Below are 24,540 nucleotides of genomic sequence, written 5' to 3'. Positions count from 1 at the left end.
TTTATCTAATTCATAATTTTATGCAACATGTAGTGATACATTAGAAATAGGATAATCTGGCAAGGATTTATTTACAAAGGGACTATTTATTAAGTACAGGGTAACTGCAGAGACAGCACATTAATCAAGGGCTAGTAGCACCTGAGGTTTTACACCTGTAGACCTGAAGTTGGCAGTTTAGAAAGGAACTGTGACCTTCATTTAGACATATAGCCAGTTCCAGGGAAACTCCTAGAGATGAGGCAGAAGAATAAACCTTCTGATTTCACTCTCTCTGAATTCTACAATTTGTTAAGTTTCCCCATTGGCCAAAGCCCAGTGTCATCCAGTGGGCATGGGAGACTTGTTGATACCAGTCCATCATGATCAGCTTCCCAGAGTATACAGCAGGGTGGAGAGTAAATCTGTAGGGTCATAGGGGAGATACATAGTACTTACTGACTTTTCAGAATCATTTGCCATATTGCTAGACACATAGGTCAACCATTCGCTCCCTCTGTACTCTCTCCAAATAGAGAATTAAACCTTGAAACCAGAACAGGATTGAGAGACCCAAGTCTACTATTGGCTTCCCGTCTCTCACACACTTCATGCTCTCCCTGGAGTACCTCAAGTACTCCTATTGCCTCAACTACTGTCTATTCGCTGATGGCTATAAAATCCAGAGCTCTTGCCCCTCTACGCTGGATGGGCATAGCCAACTGTCTTCTGGTCACATTCGCCTGGACGTCTCACAGCCTTCTCAAATTAGTTTGTCCAAGAAAGTATCCCCCATTTGTTGCATGATATCTAGACAAAGTCACAGTGCCAATGAACCTGTTTCTGTACTTTCTAAAATGAAGATAGAAAATTTACGAGAGGTTGATTTATTTATGGTTAGGAGAGGCTCACACAAGTAATTGTGGTTATTTTTTAAAATCTGAAAAATCCATGTCACTATTCAGGGTCTCATACTAACACCAAGGCATAGCTTGAGATGTCTACAACACAGTGTACTCTACATAAATTTTAACTGGCTTTTACCTCAACAATTGCACTGGTGAATACTTGCTAAGTTCTTCCCGTGCGTTAGGAAATTTACTTGTGCTCTTAAGTCTTACATGAACCTTATTATGATGAGGAAATTAAGGTTTAGAGAGGTTAAATGAATTGCACAAGGTCTTGTAGCTCATAAACGATGAAATTGGGTTTCCAACCTAAGTGGCCTAACTTCAGAACATGTGCACTTCACTTCTCTGCCATACTGAATACAAATTATTCTTACATTCCAGGCAGAGGGACTAAAAGGCCATGAGCTAGGTGTTGCTAAGTCTATCAGCGGGGATACTAGTTGGGAGGAAGAGGGCAAGGAGATACATAATAAGGCAGGTAGAATCTGGAAAAGAGAACTCATAAGGTGAAAATAGCTAAAAAATGGGATCTTTATTTCTTTTTTTTTTAAAAACACTAGTTAGGCACGCATTGTGCTAATTGGGTATAGAGAAGGGATAGAGAGATTTTCAGTCACGGAGGAAGATAGGTAAATTCATAATGAGTTTTAAAATTTTAGACTTGTGTGCAAATTTCACAGAACATTGGAGGAATTAAGATATACATAGAATTCATTTGTTGGTTTCATTTATTCAGAGTATTTCCTGAGTCCCTGCTACATTGTGCTAGAAAGTGGAGAAATGAGGGGAAAAGTCACAGTTATTGTCATGAAGAAACTCACAGCCTGTCCGAGAAGCTTCCCACAGCAGTGCTTCAGGAAGCAAGAATGGAACTACAAGGACAGGGAGGGATTACACTGCCTGGACTGCTCCGCCAGGGACAACGGTATAGTTAAGCTATTACCCGAACAAAAAGTGCAGGCTATGGGATGACAGCAGAAGTTAGAAAGGAACGCAGTGCACAGATCTGAAGGGCTTGGCCTTTTAACTATGACAACCCAAACTGCTTTTGGTGGAATCACAAGAGGACATGCATTTTTTGCAGCATCAGTTTTATTAAAATTATCTTAAGTTAAAAAGCACACAAACTTTATTAAAATATGTATTATGTAGTTGAACACAATGGCATGTGAATTAGAAAGTTGTGATAGGAAACGAAATTCCACAGCTGGGCAGGCAGATGGCTTTGGCTCCCTCCCCTGAACACCCTGGGGCTGGAGCTCATGGTCCTGAGCTCTCAGGTTCTAGGGCAGGTGGAGAAAACAGTATTTTAAGTGTGGGAGAGAAGTGTTACAGAGGTAGGTACACGGACTGGGGAGAGATTGTAGCTAGGGAAAGAGGAGTCTGTGCTCTCCTCTGCTCCCTGGACTTCTCAGCACTTCTTAAAGACCCTCCACCAGGTGCTCCTTTGTCATCACACAACATCTGGCTAGCTGGAAGCTGCCCTTTTCAACTCCCGGCGCCTCGTTGCCAGGGCAACCCTCTTCTGCCCTGCGCCTTTGCAGCCTCCCGGCTAGAGGCTTAGAGGACGCAGCATGCGTCTGACGTCACTGTGCGGCGCCGCCAGATCCGGGCACCACGCGAAGCCTCATGTTCCCTGAATCCCGTCGGTGGGGGACGGGAGTGGGGTAGTTGGGAGAGGGCGCCGGACTGAAAGTCCCACCCGGCGTGGGGGCTGGTGTGCAGATCGCCGCGGGAGAGAAGCGGTAGGAACGGGTTGTGGGTGCCCCGGGCCAGGGGTGCGAGGATTCCGCGGTGCCGCCCGTGCTGTCATGGCCCTGCCGGCTTCCTCGCTGGCTTGTTGCTAAGGCCGCCGGACTCCGTTGCCAAGGACCCTGGAGCTGCGGAGCGCCGAGAGCGCACGCTTCCTTTCTAGGGGTCTGGTTGTGGTGGAGAGTAGCCTTCGTTGGCCTTAATGGAAAACCGGACGTCTACCCCCGCCCCCATTCCTTAAAACAAAGCAAGAAAACTCTGTTTTTCTTTATTTTTTTGTACACGTCGTCCTTATTTTCTGAGTTTGACAGCACCCTGGTCTTGAACTGTTCTTATTGGAAATGTATGGTATTGGAGGGGAAGAGGGTAGGCAAATGGAAAGCAGATGTGTAAGACTCAATACTGGCCTTTTGGGTTTACTTTACGGTAAAAAAGGAATTGAGATAGTTGGATATTGGGCTCTGTCGCTGCACTTCGGAATTTGAAGGAACTATAGAGATGGATCATGGCTTCTTTAGTGGGGTGCCAATTACACTTTTGGAACTTTCAAAACAACGGATGAGAGAGTAGGAAAAAAAGTGGCCTCTGCCCCCTGATAATTTAGCAAGCGGTGTAGCGCAGTGGTCTCAAAGCGTCGTGCAGGAAGAAAGTGCATATAGGGAAAGAAATAGGATATGTGACCTATCCAAAATAATGAAACAAAAGTATGCTTTCCTATCATTGACACGATATCCACAGCCCCTTTCAGATGAGAGGATGAGTCGTAGCACCTAAGGAAACTAAGGGAAAGTGCGAGTTCCACTGTGGACCCTGCTTGGTTTGCTTGCTTTCGGATATTATGACATAGTTCAGATGTTTGGGTCAAGTGGACTCTAGTGCCTGTTTAGAATCTTTGTATTGTTTTGTAAAAGAATGAGAGGTGACTGATAATATTTGTAGCACAAAATAGTTCTTACTTTTCCACTTCCTCTCACCATTATTACCTCTTTACACCACCCTCCATGTGTTAATGGAAAAGCACTCAAAAGAGTTAAATGTAAGATGAATTAAGCAGTTTTCTTCTACAAACTCATGTACCAGTTTTCTTGTCAGTGGTATGCTCCCAGATGGATATATATTTTTTAAAGATTTTATTGATTGATTGATTGATTGATTGATTTTAGAGTGAGAGTGCTCAGAGTGGTGGGGGTGGAGAATCTCAAGCAGACTCTGCTGAGCACGGAGCCAGTCTCAGGGCTCCATCTCAGGACCCGGAGTTGACATCAAGAGTTGGACGCTTAACTGAGCGACTCGAGCACCCCTCCCAGATGGATATTCATTTTAAAAATTGAAAATACTTAATTTGTAAGGTAAAGGGTGATACTTTAAACAATAAGTAAAAAATATTGTTTTTTTGGGAAGAAGCTCTCTAATATAGAGTGTTTTGAAGGTAGACATAGAAATGTTTGCATCGTGTATGTGTGTTTTGATGTTATTGCTGGAAATTACATAAGTATATTACATGTAAAAACTGCTCTGTATGCATAAAATCCTTGGAAGCTCAATTTTCTAGCATGTTTTTTAAAAGTTTTTCAAATGAAGAGTTTCCATGGCTTTTTGAGCTCGTTCAAAATCTAATGCCGCACCTTCCTACTGGTACCTCTCAGGAACAATTTTTTTACATAAAGGAAGGTAAGAATTTGTTGTTCCAGCAGAAACTTTTGTAGATGTGGTAGGTAGTTTTGAAAAATATGCATCGTGGTTTGATGTGACCAACTCTGCTTTTCTTATGTGTGTGTGTGGGATCTTTGTGCTTTTCAGCCAAGACAGTTATTAAAACTTACGATCAAAAGAAGTATTAATTTATTAGTCTTCAGCAACTTTAAAAGTAGTTGCTATAATTACCCCCAATTATACAGAGTTGAAGAAGCGTAGACACCGATTTATTTATTTAAATAGAAACTTAGATCATACTATTCCCATCAGGACCTTCTCAAAACAGAAACCTGGTACAATCGTAAATACTTGCGGAATATTCACTGACGTGCAGTGTTAGGTCGACATATTTAAAGCCTGCTTTACCTTATAATATTATCTGACAAATTCAATGAGGCATTAATTACCATAATTGTGAAAAATGCCTTGGGAATGAATGTGAAGTGTGATATTGGGAGGTAAGTCACCTGCTAGTAGTAGGATGAGAAAATTAGGTGAATATATTAAATAAAGAAAATTGAAATTTAAAATTGTTCTGTGTATGAAACAATCTTACATTTAATTTATCCTTACAAGGCACTTTGAAATGGTTACATCATGTTTGAAATATTTGGGGGCTGAATTACATGGAGTTTCGTCCTTGTGAAGATTTCTAATTTGTCTAGTAGATTAAAATCATCTCATGAGGAATCACTTGAAAAAGCATCAGTGTTTATCCTGAAGAGGATAAAACTAAGGAGTTGAGAGTCTGTCTTCAAATATATGAAAAACTGTCATTTGGAAGTAGAAGAAGGCTTCACCCGTTTTGCCTTAAAGGAAGATCCTACAGTGTAGTTGAAGGGTGGTTTATATATTTAATAATAATATTAAAGGCTTAAAGTGGGAAATGGTCTAGTGGAAGAAGGACTGGAGTGCTGTGCAAGTGAGGGAATGGAGTAATTGAGTAGAAATAAGGAAATAGTGCAGGAATCAGAGTGCCGTGGAAGTGTACATTTGAGAAACAGAGAAGATCAGGAAAGGCTGCGTGCAACTTGGGATTGGAACTAGACCTAGAAATGCCAGCCGGCAGTTGGGTATTTGAATCTGGGTGCGTGTGCTGGAGGGTTCCTTGGTAGAGATAAAAGTTTAGAAGTAATCTGTTTGGGCAGAAAATCATCACTGTGAACTGGAGTTCTCCCATTAGTAGCAAAGAGGGAAGTGTGGAAGAGGGAGAAGGGAACCATCACTGGCTGGTTGAGCGTGTTGATATATTACCTTATCGACTCCTCAGTAATAGCCTTCATTGGCTTGTATTATTCTTCCCTTTTAATATATCTGGAAATCGAGACTTCGGGAGATTAAATAATCTGCCTAAATTCATAAACCTGGTAATTGGTAGAGATGAGGTTACAGACCCCGATCTGAGCCAACAGTTCCTTCTATCTTATCACACCACATTGGTCACATCTGTAGGGTTGAGTGTGGGTAGTGAAGGGAAAGAAGACAGGGAAAGAAGGTCTTCAGTTTTTCAGCATGAGGGACCAGAAAATTAGTGTGCCTTGAATTAACAATTTCATATCTTCAGTGTGATAACCTTAGTTGTGGTTATGTTCAGCTTACGGAGCTTGTAGTACATTGAGTAGGAGAATTCATTATGTCACTTGAAATATAAGATTTGATACGCCAATGTTAGCATTTGGAACTTTGGAAATACAGAGGCCAAGGAAGATAGAGATGCTAGGGATGTGCCAGCCACTTTCTCCTTTCAGAAATCTAGTCCGTATTTTCTGAATGTGGCCACAGGGTTTACAACTGAGTTTCTGAAAGTGTATTTTGACAATATGAATGGAAAAAAAAAAGTTTATTCTTATACATCTTATTTTCTAACAGATTGTTTTCCATTTGCTATTATTGATATTATTCAGGTTGATATCATTTCACATTTTCTTATCGGTCTTTCTGGCATTTTGTTCCATGCCGTACCTTTTTTGTGTATCTTTTATTATATTTTCTACTGTGTTCTGTTTTGGTCTTAATGTTGTTAATGAACCCCTCTTCCCAAAATTCTAAGATCAAGTTTCATTTGACTGCAGGAGTGAAAGGGAAGCAATGCAGAAGTCAGAGTGCCATGGAGGCACACAGTTGCGAAACAGAAAGGCAGGTACAGAGCATCACTTTTTACATGAAGCGGTGAATTTTGTTAATAGACACATTGTTATACAGGTGGATAAGAGTGAGCTTTATCTCTTTCACCTCTTTTTCTGTTGATCTTCTGCTTTTTCCAGGTAGCTGTGATCAAAGGACATCATCAAGCATACAGATAAAACATAGGACTACAGTTCAACAAAGCAACTCCTCATCGTCAACCAGTTCTCCAGAGACTGCAAGAAAACTTCATCCTCGACCAAGTGATAAACTTAACCCTAAGACCATTAACCCAGTAGGTACAAAAGACATTCCTGACTCGGTAGATTTTTCAAAGTAATTAAAAAAATTAAAAATAATGATAATAATAAAAAAACAAAGTAATAGACATTTAGCACACTATTGAACCATTCTGAGTGCTGTCCCAAGTTCCTTTTGTTTGTAAATTTTTTCTTGTTACATTTAAGCTAGTGACAAAGGGCGTATGGTAATCATGATGAAGAATGGAAATAATGATGTGAGTGTGGAAGTGAGAAGGTGTGATATATCCAATAACCAGAATGTGATATTCATGGATGAGTGTACTAGACTGTAAAATGTTGCACATCAGCTTTATTTTTTATTTACTATAGTTCTAGTACTTCCTAATATCAACGAATAAACTTGTATTCAGTTGACATAGGATGGATAACATGCTTGCATAAACATCTCTGATGATGTTGCTATGTCTATAAATTAACTCCCCCAGAAATCCCAACTATAGTACTAGCCTCCTTTTGCCTGTTGACAGCGATTTAATCAGATTTAACAAACATGAGATTTGTGCACATGGAAGTGAATAATTATAAGTGTGTGGATCAGTGAATTATCCAAAAGGTGAGCACACCTGTGCTACAACACCAGGTGGTGTCTGCCCAGCCTTGCATAGGTAAGATGATCATGGTTTTAGCCTTCAAAGGGGATTATGAGAGTGGCTGAGACACTGACTTTGATGGCAGGTAAAATACAGCAAGGATACAATGAACTGGCCAAGGGCAGAAGGAGATTGCCTGACTTTACAAATGAAAAATAGTGTAAGCATATGTGTTCCTTTGCTTCTTTCTGTAATCTGCGCTGTGTCAAGCTGAATTACTGAAGAATGCCCTGCTATCTCCTTGCTCTTGCTGCTTTTTCCCATGTTTAGTTGAGAGATTTCATGGTGACACTTCAGTCTACTTCCTCTCTTTGAAGAACTTTTTAAAGTAGAAATATAAGTAGCCCAAATCTTAAATTTTATGAAAAACAAAGGAACGTTTTGGGAAATAGTGATTTGACCTGAGAATAGAGTATATTAGACAAGGTCATGTCTGAAATCTGTAAAAGCTACCAATCCAAAGTTAGTTAGAAGTCAGGATAGAGTTCACCATTGGGGAAAAAGGTAGTTAGGGATTGGGCAGAGGCACTGAGGAGGTTTCTAAGGTGCTGGTAACATTCAGGTTTTCCACACCGGAGTGTTGTTACACCACTGTTTGTTTTGGAGAATTCACTGGTCTATATACCTACAATTTATGCACTTGAATGTGTGTAAAGTTTGAGTATTTCACTTGAATCAAAAGTTAAAATTTTTTTAACTCAGTATACTGGGGTATATTTAATAATGTTGATTATTTTAGAGTTGAAATATGGTCTGTGATGATGTTAAAAATTGAAGGGACTACAGTTTTATTTGTGGTAATGGAGTTTTGGTAAAATTTGGTAAAAATTGATGAAATGATCCCATTGGTAGAAAAAATTTTTTGATAATGTGGGACCTAGAAGATGAAACTATGATTATCTCTAAAAGGAGTTTAAAAAAAAAAAAAAAAGGAAAGGAATTGCTTAGAATTTCAAATCAGAAATTTTGTCTTGGTGGATGTTTTGGAAATTTAGGGATTATTTACATGACCTATAGGTTCAAAAAGTAAGATCATTTGCTAATAGCTGCTAGAACTAAGAAAAGTGTCTGTAGCCCTAAGTTGTCTTAATTTTTCCCCCACTATAAGAACATTTTTTCAAATTTCCTTATCTAATATGATTACTTGAAAACAGTTTTTAAAACATATTTTTCTTATTAGGAATTACAACTAGATGAATGAAACATTACTATTTCTGTGAATTATTATGCAGAATGTGGATTGAAGTTTGTAAATGAATCTTATTATAATACTGTATGCTAATGAAATCTCATCTGTGTTTTAACTTCAGACATCTGTGTTTTTCCAGAGGAAAAAGAGCTAATTGTAAACTTATCCCCTTACATATATTTTTAAATTACTGCATGTGCTTTTTAAAATATTTTTAGCTAGTTATATCTTTAAAATAGGTTAGTGAGTTTTTATTTCATATTTTGGCCAACTATATTTCATTTGATTATATTCAAAGTACGATGTGATAAAATATTTACTTTTTTGTGCCCAAATTATCTATGTCTCTGATCAACAGTATTGAAGTTATGTATGCTGTGATTGTTTAATTGTTGTGCTCGATCCCCTCTCACATGGTCTTTGGGAACACAGAGCTAATTTATTCTTAAGATAACATAGAGACAACTGAAAGTTGTGAAGTTCTGTATCTGAGCGGACTCATCCAGGCATGTGTTTATGAAAGCCTTGCTCTGTCTTCAGCTCTATCACCCCTGCCCATCCTAAGCCTTTCTTTTTTGGAGAAGCATAAAACGAGTTTGGAGAAATTATAGGTTCTCTGGCCGCCCAGACATCCATATTTGCCTGGAGGACAAGTAGGAGATGTGCTGGAGGCTGAAAACAAATCTGCTTTCCCTATACTTACCTCTTCTCCATGGACCCCTCACCTTGAAAGGTCACAGTGGTGGAGAGTAGAAAGATGTATTACCTTTGTTATATTTATTTGTGATGTTCATTCTTAGTATTTTTCAATATTATATTTACTCTACATGTGATTCCAGCTGCCTATAAGCCTTCCGAAACAAGTTAGGGGTATAAATGAAATACAGAACGTGTGGTTGTGGTTCAGTACTGGGAGGACTGATAATTTTCCTCATTTGTGTTGCTGAGTAGAGTGATGCACCTTGATACCAGTGTCGTGGGTTGAAAGTCAGGATGTCCATTTGCCTCTGACCTCAGCCGGATTAAAATTGGTTAGGTATCATCACAAAGTGGAGGTGATAGTCTACTTATTGTATTCTTGTCGTTTTTTATTCAGTTTGGTGAACAGTCACGAGCTCCTTCCGCATTTGCAGCCATTTACTCTAAAGGAGGTATTCCTTGCAGGTAAAATCAATTCAGGTTATAACTGACCAGATTATTCAAAATAATTGAGTAAAATCAATAACACTATTTAGTTTAAATGTATTGAAAATTTTATTTACTAGGGAGGTTGAAACAAAGGTGACTTATTCACACTTTGGCTGTTGGACCGGTATGGATCGTGGGACATTGTTGAAGAAGATCATTTTAATTCCAAAATAGAATTACCAACAGATCTACAATTTAAGAAATTGAATGAACCAGTTTCTGAAACAATATAAGCCTTCACAGTCTTGAGCAAGTTGCAAACTTTATTTATTAGTCCTATTTTATTTGTAAACTGAAAGTTGACGATTTAATGAAACTGTTTCATTATTTTTCAAAATGATATTTCAGAAATTTCAAAAAATCGTATTTATTGAAATTATACTTCTCAATGAGTACATACAGCTGTTTTTGCTCACTTTTGATACAGTTCTTGCCACCTTTCAGGAGAGACATCAGAACTGTTTTAAAGAAAACAATATAGTTATTAATAGAGTGATACCATTTTAAGGTTTCACTACCAAGAAATGTTTATTTCTTCTAAGTATATCCAGTTTTAGCCTGTTCTAGATGATGGAAAATGTCATTTTCATTGTGAGAAGAGTAATCACAACATTCTTTCTGTTGTTCTAAAATTCAAGAAATGTAGTTTGTAATGGTATCTGCGGATTTGGAGGAATAAGCTCAAGAAGCATTCTTCATTTTATTGTTATTATTTTTTAATTTACATTCTGAGTTGAAGTGGTATTTTAGGGTTCTTATACCCCCTTTCCTACTCCAAGCAATTATGGTTGCTAAAATAGTAAAAATGTTATCGAGACCTCTTGCTGTGAAGAAAATAATGCTAAAGGTGTCAAAGAAGTTGAGAATGTTACAAAAGGGTGAAGAAACAATTGAGGGAGATGTGTAAGTTCACTGTCATAATTATGATCATGACTCACTGATGTATTCACATATCAAAACGTATCAAATTTTATACTTTATAACCATGTGCAGTTTTTTTGAATATTGGTTATTTTTTTAAAGATTTTTATTTATTTGAGACAGAAAGAGAGTGAGCACAAGTGGGGGGGGCAGAGGCAGAGGGAGAAGCAGACTCCCTGCTAAGCAAGCAGGGAGCCCAACAAGGGGCTCGATCCCAGGACCCTGAGATCATGACTGAGCTGAAGGCAGAGGCTTAACCGACTGAGCCACCCAGGCGCCCCTATTGAATGTTAGTTATGCCTCAGTAAAAGCTGTTAGAAAAAAAAAGGGAAAAAAAAAAAGCAGCAGTGACTCTAACTGAAGGGGCTACCACTCTGTAACCTTGTGTGGGCTACTTAACCTCCTGCCCTCAGTTTTCTGTTTAGCAGGGCTAAAATTCAGCTTGTCTTCAAATTATTAGGGGTAAGTGATCCATATCTGAAAAATAATATTCCATATACAACAAGTTATTGTTTCTCATTATCACATTTCTTTGTTTGCACATCTGTGGGTTATCTATTTTGTTATAATTATGACTGAAACATGTCAAGTGTAGCATTTGTATTAAGACTCACAGACAGCAGCATGCTCAAGCTCCGAAACTGTAGGCTTAACAAATGTGGAGTTTAGTTTGGCCATCAGACAATTTTGCTGAAAGAGTAGGAGTTTGTGGGATTATAGACATTGCTGCATGAGATGTCTTCGTAATATCATTTCAAGCTGTGGTATTCCTACGTGTTACAGAATAGTTCTAGTAAGGTTATGGTCTAGAAAGTGTATGAATATGTTAGATAATTACTGCTTAGCTTATAATTACATTGTCCATGTTATGGTCATTGATGTTTACTATTTTAGATTGGTCCATGGTTCAGTGAAACACAGATTACAGTGGGAATGTCCTCCTGAAAATCTTCCATTTGATCCTCTTCTTATTACTTTAGCTGAGGTAAATGTATGTTCCATTTCTCCTGAATATTTATGGGAAAAAAAAAACTTTAAAAGTTGTATTAAATATTATTTTGTAATGCATCAGTAAATCTTATTCTTTACTTTTGAAATAAGAGCCAAACAATAGTCATTAAAATACCACACTCCCTTAGGAATTAATTATGATCAGTATATGTTTATTAGAAACTGATTAATCAGGTTTATAAACAACTTAGTCTACACAGGGAATTGTAGATAAGTGAAAGAAATATTCATACTTAATTCCAAAAATAAAAGTACTTAGAATCATATGGAACTAGTCATATCAGGAGAACATCAGTGGTTTGACCTAAACTACATCAGATAACAAGGAGTGGTTGACCTGTTTCTATACAACTAGTCATGCTTAATGTGAACGTGATATGTTTCTTAGGGAACTGATATTAACTATCTAAACGTCCTTTTGGAGAATTGTCTGGGCTTTTGCCTGCCTGTACGTTTTAAGTAGAAAATCATGGAGATCATTTTGATAAAGGATTTTAGGAAAACTTCTGATAAATTCCTTCAAACTATTTAACATTTATATCAGGAAAAAGTTGGCAGAGTATTAGCTTGAGGTGAATCAGTGATCTCTTCTGTGAAATTTATTCCTTTTGCTAGAGTCACAAGTTGAGAAATGATTTAGCCAGTTGTCTTATATTTAAGTTATAGATACTTGTCTTTTTTAAGAGTTAAGGATCATTTTTGTTGTCTTTGTTTTTTAAAATTTATTACAAAATTATTTTGGTATGATAGCAGTGTATTTTTATGGGTAGCCTATTTTGAAATTCAGTTTTCATCAAATCCTTTTAAACTTGGTAATTAAAACTTAAAATGTATCAGTGTTTCATTAGTTCTTTTAAGAATTTTAAACCTTTTGCATATGGTAACAAACCATTTTTTAGATGAATCGGTACTATAGTGACACCTTTGAAAACTTGCTCCTGCTAATCACAAGGGGAGAGGAGTGGTTTAATCTGGGGAGTCCCTACAGGGAGTCTGTGTTTAGTGGAGATCACATAAAGTTAGTCCTTTAAATAATTATTTTCCAAACACCAATGCCTTTATTTCTGTGTTGGGTACGTTGTCAGCCTTCCCCTCTACTCATTTAAGAGTGGGGAAGTACTGACAGTAGCACCACTGTGGAAATCCACTTCACCTCTTGACCTGATGATTCCTCATCTCTAAAATAAACAGGGTAGGGGCACTCTCAAGATGCTAGAACCTGTGGTCCGAAGTGTGCTGGTGTGCTTGGCAGCACAGTTTTCAAAAGCATCCAGGAAAGGAGGTGTTTGATCACTATTTGGAAGCAGATAGTTTGGTCTAAGGGACAGATTGGTTGAAAATTAGTATTTTTAGGTATGACTTTGCAGCCAGTTATACTTACTGACAAAAAATAATTAGTCCAACTGAGGGAGTATTGCTATTGCTTTTTTTGTTTGATATTTTTAAAAAAAGCCAGATGGCTCTTCTTGACTCAAAGTGATGGGTTATATCATAAAACTGTACTATCTAATCTTTTCTGATGCATTTTGGGTAAAAGAAATGATACAGGTTTTTTTTTCATATTTTTATTTCACATCCCAAAGTTAAAAATGATATTTAAAATCTTACAGTGTTTTTTGAACATACGAAAAGATGTTTTTAAAATATCTTAATATAAAATACTTAAATATGAAGGAAATATAATATTTTAGAAACTGATTAAACAAGTTGCAAAATCACCGTAAAGGTAGGCGGTCTAATAATTTTGCCCATAAAGCAGTGGTTGTAAACCAGCATTTTAGATTGAGTTCTTGTGTGTTCAGTCAGTATTTGGGAGTATATACAAAATGTTTTTAGTATCCTAGTGAGGGTTTCTTTTTCTCTTTTTCTTTTATTTATTTATTTACCTTTCCTCTCCTTGCCTCCTTCCTTTTATTTTCTTCCTTCTTTCCTTTCTCTTTCTTCTTTATTTCCTTTATTTTCCCTTGGCTTTCCTTTCTTTTTTCCTGTTCCTTTCATTTTTAATATATTTTTCTTCCTTGCTGTGGTTAGAAATTCTTCCTGCCTCCTGTATGTCCTTTGTTCCACAATTTCTGGGTTTAATTGAAATCGTAATTATTGAAATTATAAATCATGATTAGGAAAACCATACTAAAACTTGATTTTCATTTAGACTAGTGAGGATTTTGTTGTTAGCATAACCAGGTGTGTAGTAAGTCTTGTTTGTTTGTTTGTTTTGTCTTTGGCAGGGTCTGAGAGAGACGAAACATCCGTACACCTTTGTGTCAAAGGAGGGTTTTAGAGAATTACTGTTGGTCCAGGGCGCTCCTGAGAAAGCTGTACCTTTGCTTCCGAGACTGATTCCTGTGCTAAAGGCAGCTCTGGTATCTTCTATTCCTTTGGACTTTCTGTGGTACATTTAGAATATTTTATGTTTTTTTTCTTCCAAATTATATGCAAATTGGTCCTTTACCTGTGATTTTGATGTGCGTGCAAAATTAGGCCACGATTATTCAGGGACAGATGATTACTTATTTGAAGATGCCTTTAGAGGATATACGAAAGGTAAAAGGGGACATTTTGAGTAATAAGGGAAAGTAATAAAACCTCACATCCGGCTGGCTGCATGCTGCTATAGGGTTTAGTTAGTGTTTCACTCAAGCCAGAAATTTACTTTTTGTTTCCTGATGGTCCGACATTAAAGGGTGATTCTGGGTTTAGTTGCTTATCCTCTGATTTTGTATGCTCAGTCTTACTTTTTCCTGCTTGACCTTTCTTCTTACTTCTCTTTTCTTCTCTTTCCTTTCCTGTCCCAACTAACCCCCCAGGTCCACCTGGATGATGAGGTGTTTGCAAGAGGACTGAATGCTCTCGTGCAGCTGAGTGTCGTCGTTGGTCCTTCTCTAAATGACCATCTGAAACATCTGCTTACAAGTGTAAGAACTGAAAAGATGAGAGAGTGGTTGTGTATGTGTACCATGCACTGTCTGTATCTCGTCATGATTTAGTGGCTTCAAATTAATCATTAACTGATTCAGAAATCTTAATTTCTTTATTTTTTTTAATGGAAAGCACCTACCTGAGCAGAATTTAGGGTTGTAATGAAAAGCAAGTAAAAGTTGAATGGACAAAAATTAAGAGCAGTACAATGGTATTATGCCTGTGTTGATGAGCCATGAATTATAAGGACGGCTTATACCTGCTCCTGTGTCATTGTGCATTGCCACAACCATGTTTTTCGTCTTTTTCTTTGTTTTTCCTTGTAAGTTTTTTAGTGAGTCTATAAATAGTATTCAGGATGAGACGTTTTCCTGTTGTGTGTAGTTTAATCCTGAGGACATGTACACACTGGGATATTGGACAGTTCAGGAGTTCCCTAAGACTACCCTTAGGTTGCTAGAAGGATTCATGAAACTCAGAAAAGCTGATATTTACTGTTTCAGTTTATTATAGTGAAAGGATACCAGTTAAAATCAGCAAAGGAAGGAGGTACGTAGAGCAGAACCCAGAAGAGACCAAGTGTGGAACGTCCAGTGGTCCTTCCTCCTAGTGGAGTTGTGTGGACAGGGCTGGCTTTTTCCAGCAGGGATATGCGGCAGCACACATGGGGTATTGCCATCCTGAGAACCTCACCTCAACGTGGTGTCCAGGGTTCATGTTAGGGGCCCACTGTGCTAGCATGACAGACTGCTTGCATGGCTGACCTTCATCTCTAGCCTCTCCAGAAGCTGAGCTGAGATCCTGTGGCCCAAGGCCGCCTGGAACAAAGATACTCTTATCTGCAGGTGATACCAAGGGCTTAGAGTTTTCCATCTAGGAGCCAGGGGCGAGGGGCAATCCTTTCTTTACGCGAAGTTAATCCTTCACTGATAAACAATTAAAGTCCTTGCTGCAGTAACCCACAGCTAGCATGTCTCTGTGTGCCTCCTTCTGTAGTTCGGAGCTGAGGCATGTATTTTGATCATAGTTCTACTGTTTTTTTCTTGGACCCATCCATCTGAGAGATCCTAGAACTGTATCTTTTTTTTCAAAGATTTTATTTATTTATTTGACAGAGAGACAGCCAGCGAGAGAGGGAACACAAGCAGGGGGAACGGGAGAGGAAGAAGCAGGCTCCCAGTGGAGGAGCCTGATGTGGAGCTCGATCCCAGAACACCGGGATCACGCCCTGAGCCAAAGGCAGACACTTAACGACTGAGCCAACCAGGCGCCCCCCTTGAACTGTATTTTTAACTCCTTACTCTGCAGAGAGACTAATACACCCCAGGAACATCTGGCCAAACCTATAGAAAAGAGGGATGGTAGGGAATCTATCAGGATTGCTGTGCTGAGGTTAGGAATGGTGGGAGAGGAATTCCCACCAGCACCAGGTGTTTGATGGGCTGAAGACACAGTGGGAATAGACTCTCAAACCTCAAGATGTGGGAAGCCTTAGAAGAGAAGGAGGAGAATCCTGGCAGGTGTTTGCCTATAACCTGTAGGTCAGCAGGTTGTACCTGACTAACCACAGGAATTTTATCCTAATATACAAAATGGCTTATTTTAGATTGATTGCTCCAGTCAGACAATCAACATTTTAACAACTCTGTTGCTCTCTGTCCTCCCGTGTGTGCCAAGTATTATGCTGTAGGCACTGGGGCTCTAATGGTGACCAAAAAACAATATGCCCTCTGCCCTTGTGGAGAGTGGTTTTTGTTTTTTGGAGAAGTAAGTAGCAAGGACATCCACTGAGAAAGTTGGAATGAGGTGAAGGGGGTGTGATATACAGAGAAAAGGAATCACAGTGGATCCTTCCCGCACTTGAAGTAGAAAAGGCCCAAAACCTCCGCTTCCTGAAAAGCCTCCCAGTCCCACCCCCCAGGGCAGAAAGAAAAGGCCAGATTAACAACTAAAATATGTAAGTTGTTTTAATTTTTCTGGGGCACTAGCATTAATGTTTGGTCACTCACATTCCTCCCCAGAACCCTGCTTTTTCTTAGACTGGGCTGACTTAAAGGGACCTTTCACCCTCCTGGAATGTCAACACTTTGGAAAGATCTGGATACCACACTGGCCTTTGCATGCCGGTGGTATTCCACAGAGGAGAGAACCACAGAGACCTGCCATGTGGGATTAAATCGTGGTCTGTTAGCTGCACACCCGCCACCAGGAGACAGGCACCTCTGAGGATCTGTTGAGGTGCTTTGGTGCTCCTCCTTACCTCCTTACCTAACAGTTACCTGTTAGCCAGAAAGATTCCATTTTGATTTACATATTTTTTTGTTTATAGATCTCTGCATTAGATGTTATTTGAAGGAAGTGTTTTCTTGATTTCGAAACCAGTTACTGAGCCCAGATACAACTCATTTTATTCATATGCAAAATAAGTCAAATCCTTTCTTAGCTTCACTCAGACTTCCACCGACCCACCCTCGGGGAAAGAGGAAATAAATCACTTGGGAATCTTAAAAAAATGCAGAACCTAGGCCTTTGCAATCTGAGATTCTGGTTAAGTAAGTATGGGGTAGGACCCCAGAATCTGCTTTTTGAATGAGTATATCAGGTGATCCTGGATGTGGTGCTTCATGGAACTGCCCAAAAGCCACTACTCCTGGGTAATGGGGTCTGTAGGAAGCAAACCAAAGATCGGATCAAAAGTGCAAGGGGCACTTTTTCTCCTTTTTTCTTTCTTTTTTCTTCTCTTCTCTTCTCTTCTCTTCTCTTCTCTTCTCTTCTCCTTTCTTCTCTTTTCTCTTTCCTTCTCTCCTCCCTTCCCTTCCTTTCCCTTCCCTTCCTTTCTCTTCCTTACTCTTCCCTTCCCTTCTTTTCTTTTCCCTTCTTTCCTTTTCTCTTTTCCTTTCTTTTTTTTTTCTCAAGTAGGCTCTATGCCCAGCATGGAGCCCAATGTAGAGCTTGAACTCATGGCCCTGAGATCAAAACCTGAGCTGAGATCAAGAGTCGGAAGCCCAACTGACCGAGCCACCCAGGTGCCCCAAGAGGCATTTTTTCTTGTCCATCCCCAGGGCTGCCTGGCCTCTCATTTAGAGTTGCTTTTCTCACTTTTTTATCTTTTGGGGACTCTTCTGACCTTCCTCATCTTCACTGACCTGACTGAAGGGCCTGCTTCTCAGTGCTCAGTGGTGGGAAGCACCCCTGGGTTTCTTCCATCGATGCAAAGAGGAAGAACCAGAAACCAATTCTAGGATAGGCCTTTATAAGTATTTGATCAATGACTAATTCTTTCCTGGGCTTCAGTTGTATTCCCAGAAAGTGGAGCCATGAGCAAGTCCTGCTCTCGGCTGAAATGTTTAGGTCTTTGGGTGAGTTGAGTAATGCAGACATTTGGTGGCAGAATGCTGTTACAGGTTGTGCCTGATGATCTGAATTGCTGTTTTTCCCTCTTTCTTCCTGTGATTCTATCCTCCCTCGCCTTGTGCTCTTCCTTTTCAGTCAGACTTCCACCTTTCTGTCTGAAGACCATTCAAGCCATGCCTAGGGACAGGTGGTCTTGTGGTTTGTAGTCTAAATGTCCTGTCACTGTTACAGTCGTTCATGCGAATACTCTCTCCTTTTCGTCTCTTTGCTTTTTACACTATATAGGAAACACATGTGTTTTAAGAGGCTTAATTTTCCATCGTGGTTCTCCAAGTGCTCTTGCAAAATGGAAAAGTATGCAGTTTCATAGAAAACTTACTGTGGATACCATACCCTAGCGGGTTTTACAGGATTCGTATGATTTGAAGTAATGTGAACTCTTCTTTAACAAATATGATGGTATCTATTATATATAAATTTCAATGAGATGTTATCTAAAAGAAGCCTTGGAGTTTAAAACAAATGGTGTTTGGGTACTTCTATACAGTAAGGTCTCAGTGGTTTTATTTCTAGTTAGCATACTCTTCAGTGAAGTTTTACTTACGCCTTTGGTGAATATTGTTACTTTTCAAATTATTTCATTCTCCCAATCTTACTTTAAAAGCTTTCCAAGAGACTGAGAGAGAAGAAATTCAAAGAGCCAATTACCAGTGCATTACAGAAGCTGGAGCAGCATGGTGGAAATGTAAGTAAAACATTGTTCCTTAAGTCATCTATATTTTTTTACTTTTACACTACAAAATTGACTGTATAACATGTATTATTTCAGCCACAAGTAATCATGTGGAGTTGATATTATTTTCATATGAGAGCTCAGAGTTTCAGTCTTGCATAGGTCCCAGTTTTTGAGCATTGGGATTCAGACCAGACTCTGTAAACACTGGGCCCGTACACTTTCTCTGTGCTTTCTGTGTGGCACTCCATGTCACGCAGCTTTGCAGCTTTTTTACTTTGGATGTTCTTGCTTAGACCATAGGAAAGTTCAGAAAACAAAAGGATTAATATAGAGAGCTCACTGAAGAATGTGCTTTTTTTTTTCATTTGCCATCTTTTCTGTCTAAAAAATTTACAATTTTCCCATCTTCAAAGATTGAATGAGATTTTCAGATGGCCGCGATACCATGTCTGGAAGTGCACATGTTCTGGAACATGCGTACGCACACACATACACACGCAAGGATGATTCCGAGTATTCTGACTTGCAGGAGTGTGCAAGAATGGGGGGGATCTCATTCTTATCTGTGTGGTGTCAAATAACTAGGTTAGTTGGATTTTCATCCTTTAAAGAACTGTTCACATAATCTAGTCTTGGAAGTATCTCTGTAAAGCAGTGATCCTACCTTGTTTTGGAGATTACATTTAATCAGATCTTAATGATAGGGTTGCATGTGATTATTTTAACACTGAAGAACTTTGTTTCATTGGAGGTACTTTCTAAAGGAATTATAAAGAAACTTTGTGTGATCCTATATAATTTTAAAATAGCAGGTGTGTTAGTTTAAGCTTTGTCTAAATTACCTAATTTGACCAATTCCATTGACTGTTAAAATTCATTATATTCTTTCCATGAGGAATGCCTAGAATAAAGTTTAGGAGGAGGAAGTAAATCCCTAGACCACTAGATAACAGAGATCTTTGTCGTGTGGAGGATTAGCATTCAGACACCTTGTTGAGATGTACACAACCATCCCCCAGCCAATCCAGTGTCTCTCAGCAGAAGGGACATTCTTTTTGCTTGCAAATGTGCTTCTGAGAATTGGAATGCAGGATAATTTGTCATTTCCTCCCCTGTGAAATGCAAGTAAACAGATGCTAAATATTGATGTACAGCTTTCAATCTGAAAGGTGGTTTTCACACATCCTGTGGAATGGGGCAAGAGGGAAGGGACAGGCCCAACATGTTAGATTTCAAGGGTGAATGTGCAGAGGAGGGCATAGCTTTCAAGTAAATAAAACTTTAGAAACTGCATTCTGAGATTTGGAGGGGAATACAGAGGGATGTAGATGACCAGCCCGGGGCCACAGAGGTAGCTAGCAAGGGAGGTACTCTTACTGCCACTCACTCTCATTAGTTTTGAATCCTGCTAATACAGAATTAAAGCATTTTGAAGTTAAGTAATGTTTATTCCTTCAGACTTTTTCTTTTCTTGTTCATCTAATGTCTTATATGATATTTTAATAATTTATATTTGATCAGAGATTTTTTGTTGGCGTACCATTAATATAACGATCACACTTTCTGGTGGCCTAATGACCATTATGCTTGCTTTTGGCACTTTGTAATCCTTCATGAAATTAACAAATGCCCTTCTTTCCCTACTAAAAACTTAAATGTCTATATATCTTTCTCTTTTTTTAGATAGTAGAAATGAGTTTTTAAAAGAGTCTTCTCATTATTGCAGTTTCTCATTTCTTGGGGCTTGTGTGTCCCCAGCGATGGAAACACTCAACTTCTGGGGAGACAGAAAAGTCAGCTCCAGGCAGTGTCATTTTCTTACAACTGATCAGTTTACTACCTGCCTTTGATAGTAGTCAGTTCACTCTTAACTTGATACAATTCTCATCCTAAGTCATAGGCATGTCTGTCTTTGAAAATGTGCATACCTGGACACACCTCCATCTTGACTGAGCACGTGGGAAGTTTTTGCATGTCAGGGACTCAGTTGAGTACTTTTTATTTTTATTTATTTATTTATTTATTAAAAGATTTTATTTATTTGAGAGAGAGACAAAGACAATGAGTGGTGGCTAGGGGAGAGGGAGAGGGACAAGCAGGCTCCCTGCTGAGCAGGGAGCCCCACACCTGCTTGATCCCAGGACCCTAAGATCATGACCTGAGCTGAAGGCAGATGCTTAACTGACTGAGCCACCCAGGCGCCCCTCAATTGAGTACTTTTTGGACATTAAATTCATTAAATCCTCACTGCAGCTCTTAGGAGTAGATTTTGTTATTATCCTCCTTTAAAGATCTAGAAACTGAGGCTCAGAAATAATTAGCCCCAGATTTGACAGTGAAGTGACTGGTAGAAGCTGGATTCAAATACTAGTGGTCTGGTTCCTAACTATTTCTCTAGTTAATTTTTTTTTTTTTCTAAGATTTATTTATTTATTTGACAGAGACAGAGACAGCAAGTGAGAGAGGGAACACAAGCAGCGGGAGTGGGAGAGGAAGAAGCAGTCTCATAGCAGAGGAGCCTGATGTGGGGCTCGATCCCATAACGCCAGGATCACGCCCTGAGCTGAAGGCAGACGCCCAACGACTGCGCCACCCAGGCGCCCCTCTAGTTAATTATTTTTTAATTTTTAATTTTTATTTATTTATTTATTCTTAAAATTTTATTATTTGATGGAGAGAGAGCAGGAGAAACAGCAGAGGGAGAAGGAGAAGCAGGCTCCAGGCTGAGCAGGGAGTCTGACATGGGGCTTGATCCCAGGACCCTGGGATCATGACCTGAGCCTAAGGCAGTTGCTTAACCGACTGAGCCACGCAGGCGCCCCAAATATTTTGTAAAACCATAGGAGACAGCCTATATTTTACTCAGCTCACAAAAAAGTTCCACTTCTCATTCCATCATTCTGTTCTCATTCCATTTTGTTTATTTTGGGTTTCAGATACTTTTTTAGACATGCTCCAAAAGATGTAATACCTATCAGGGGAACCCTGCAAGATACTAATGAAGCTAATTTTTTTTCTGTTGACAGGGAACCCTTATCATCATCAAATCTAAAATTCCAACATATTGCTCCATATGCTGTTGAAGAAGGGAGCCCACAAAAATCTTGTTACTCCCGGTGACAGGTGTTAAATGCTGACCATGGGTACCTAGGGAACCTTTTCAGATTCACTTCCTTTTATTCTTTTGTCAATCACAGCCACCATTCATTATTTCCTGGATTAAGATGAGTATACACAGTTCCACTGAATCATAGTAAAAGTTATTCATCAACAACAAAAAAAAGAGTGGTCAATAATGGAAAGCTATTAAAAACAGTTCTATAATAGTACAGTTTTGTGGGATTGGTTTTTCATATTTTTACAGTTTGGTGCGAACAACCATTATTGGGTTTATAGTAGATGTATTTGTATTTATTTTCTAGTGCCTTTTATAATTATATCCCTTTCACCATCAGTTTGTAGATGCGCATTTATTTTTAGACGTTTTGTCATTTCTTGGGTTTGATATTTATCAAGGCTATGGAAATTTAAAGTAGTGGACAAACATTTGTGAATTCACTGTTAATTATTATCTGTAAATATGTATTTTATGATATAGAGTACTTGGAAAAATTTCATACCAGAGTATCCTAGTTTAAGACATTTTTTTAAATGTGTAAATTCTCTTGTAAGTATGTTATTTATTACAACTCATTAAAACTACCTAAATTTAGGTGTTAATTATATTTAAGTAAATGTTATTTTTGTATCCCATAGTCTGAAAATACTGAAGATACTCATTTCATGAAGATATTCAGAAATTAAAATCTTAAAACTCTTAAATGTACCCAGTGATTTTGTTGTGGTGTTTGCTTATGTTTAACGGTTAATTTAATTTAAAAAGCTTTTAAAACCTACTTTACAGGCATAGTTCTCAGTGACGACGTAGAAGCTGACGCTGGATCATTCTACAAGAGAAAGGAATAGAGCAAGAAAGAGAAAACAGGAATAAGATTTTCCATCCTAAGGGCAAGAGGGGAGACCATAGGGACGTAAGTAGTCACACCAAACCCAAAGCAGATATGCTTTTGGAGGGATGGAGATTAGGGGGTCACTCTTTTATTTGGGGGAGCAGCCATATTATATCTCAGCACCACTGAAGAACACCTTCTTTGCTCCATCCGTCGAATATGTGGAGTGACCTCTTCATAATTCTCATTTCAGATACAGTCTCACAGCTGCAATTTTAAAAAGTACAAGTAATTTCTGAAGAGTCATAATTGCAGAAATGCCCTTGTGTCCCTCAGAGCTCTTGTCCTTCCTGGTCCTCCTGTCTGGATGTTCTTTTCTTAGGTCTCTAGTCACCTGTCACATCCTCAGATCCTATTAGCTACAACGTGTGCCTGCCCACGGGCCTTGCTTTTACTCTTCTTCATTGTACCGAGTGCCACCTTAAGGCAAAGATAAGTACAATCCTACAGTGCCATATGAAAAGCATAATATTTTTAAACTAGTACTTATGAAATTTGTTGGAATAAATACCTATAACATAGACAGTAGAGTTATAAACATTTTATTTGCTTTTATTTTTTCTTTTTGAAATACAAAATGTGCACATTGAGTTTACACAAACACGCGATGGCAAATTTCAGTGTACATGTATTGTACTACTCTTAATTTCTACACTGGTGATAGCAGGGCAGCTTTCAACATCCTATCTCTACACCAGAATAGATACCTGATTTATTGTTGCAAAGACAGTTGCAAATTTCCTCCAACTGTAGCCTCTTGGTCTTTGTGAGATTTCTGCAGAACAGGGAGGGGGTGTGTATCCTTAGTAGTGTTGTGGCAACTTCACAATTTTGGCTTCTGATCATTAAAAAGAATCTGAATTACTGGAGTTTTATGATGAGCAAAAATCATAATACAGTCCAGATGAATTGCTTAGCATTTATTTTCATTTTCAGTGAAGTTTTGGTATGGTAGTTCTTGATAGAATGGACTCACTGAGGGTTTCCAAGTGAGTTCTGCTTGCTCTTTGTTCCCTATAGGCATTGGGTAGTCCAGGTCTCTCTGTCCCTGAACAGCATGTAATAGAAAGGTACCTTGAAGGAGTCAAGGGAAAGGGGACGGAATAGGCCTTCAATGCTGTTAGGAATTACTTGGCATTAAGTATTACCATGTACTAGAGGGCAGATATCTTAACCCTTTGCGTGTGCCTATAAACTGCTTTGTTCCACACCTTCTGGGACCTCCACTTAATGACACAATAGAAAACAGCCTTAGGTTTGGACAAATCCAAAATTATATACATTATGTAGGCCTTGGCTATTATATGTATTATGAAAAATTAAGAAATGCTTATTAAATAAGCTTTATTAGGCATATGCTGACATCTGGTGATGAACTAATTTGTTTCATGTTATAAAAAAATGCCAGATAAATGAATATCTTTAACAGAAGGCAGCAAATCCATAGAAACTGGGACAGTGTGTGTGTTTGGCTTTTAATTATAGTAATCTTGTTTTGTTTACTTAGTGTATAAATGGAATTACAGCATACAAACATGGAAATTAATTTCTGGAAATTAAATGCAGATGCCAATATTTTAGAAAACCATTTAAAATCCTGGGGCTGAATACATCCGGTTGAGTAGCAAAAAACACCGATATTTTAAAATCACTGATAATGTGAAAGCTCAGTAATCCCATGGCTGAAGAATCAATAAAACTATATGCCAAATTCTATTACTTTTGAATAGTCACAGGTTATGAAATGACTTAGAACATCCCATGAACTCAGTGGCATTATGAAAAGGATGCAAATTTGTAACTGGAAAACTCAAATCTTTTGGGGATTGCTTTATATT

At 38.6% G+C, this 24,540-nt stretch overlaps 1 protein-coding gene across 3 annotated transcripts; it reads left to right on the top strand.

Moving 5' to 3' along the window:
* The first annotated feature begins 2,486 nt into the window (after nt 1-2,486).
* Nucleotides 2,487-24,490, top strand: PACRGL (parkin coregulated like). Of its 3 annotated transcripts, XM_040625498.1 has the most exons (9): nt 2,487-2,635; nt 6,410-6,477; nt 6,602-6,756; nt 9,660-9,727; nt 11,567-11,657; nt 13,912-14,046; nt 14,491-14,598; nt 18,621-18,701; nt 21,719-24,490. In XM_040625498.1, the coding sequence occupies exons 2-9, from the start codon at nt 6,426-6,428 to the stop codon at nt 21,773-21,775; spliced, it is 747 nt and encodes a 248-aa protein (XP_040481432.1). In that variant the 5' UTR covers nt 2,487-2,635; nt 6,410-6,425; the 3' UTR covers nt 21,776-24,490. The 3 variants fall into 3 exon arrangements, with proteins under 3 accessions (XP_040481432.1, XP_040481433.1, XP_040481434.1); XM_040625499.1 differs by lacking the exon at nt 14,491-14,598; XM_040625500.1 differs by lacking the exons at nt 9,660-9,727; nt 11,567-11,657.
* Nucleotides 24,491-24,540: the final 50 nt, after the last annotated feature.

Source organism: Ursus maritimus, unplaced genomic scaffold, assembly GCF_017311325.1.
Source record: "Ursus maritimus isolate PB19 unplaced genomic scaffold, ASM1731132v1 scaffold_8, whole genome shotgun sequence".
In the NCBI taxonomy this organism is placed as follows: Eukaryota; Metazoa; Chordata; class Mammalia; order Carnivora; family Ursidae; genus Ursus; species Ursus maritimus.
This window is presented reverse-complemented; position numbering and strand designations above follow the sequence as displayed.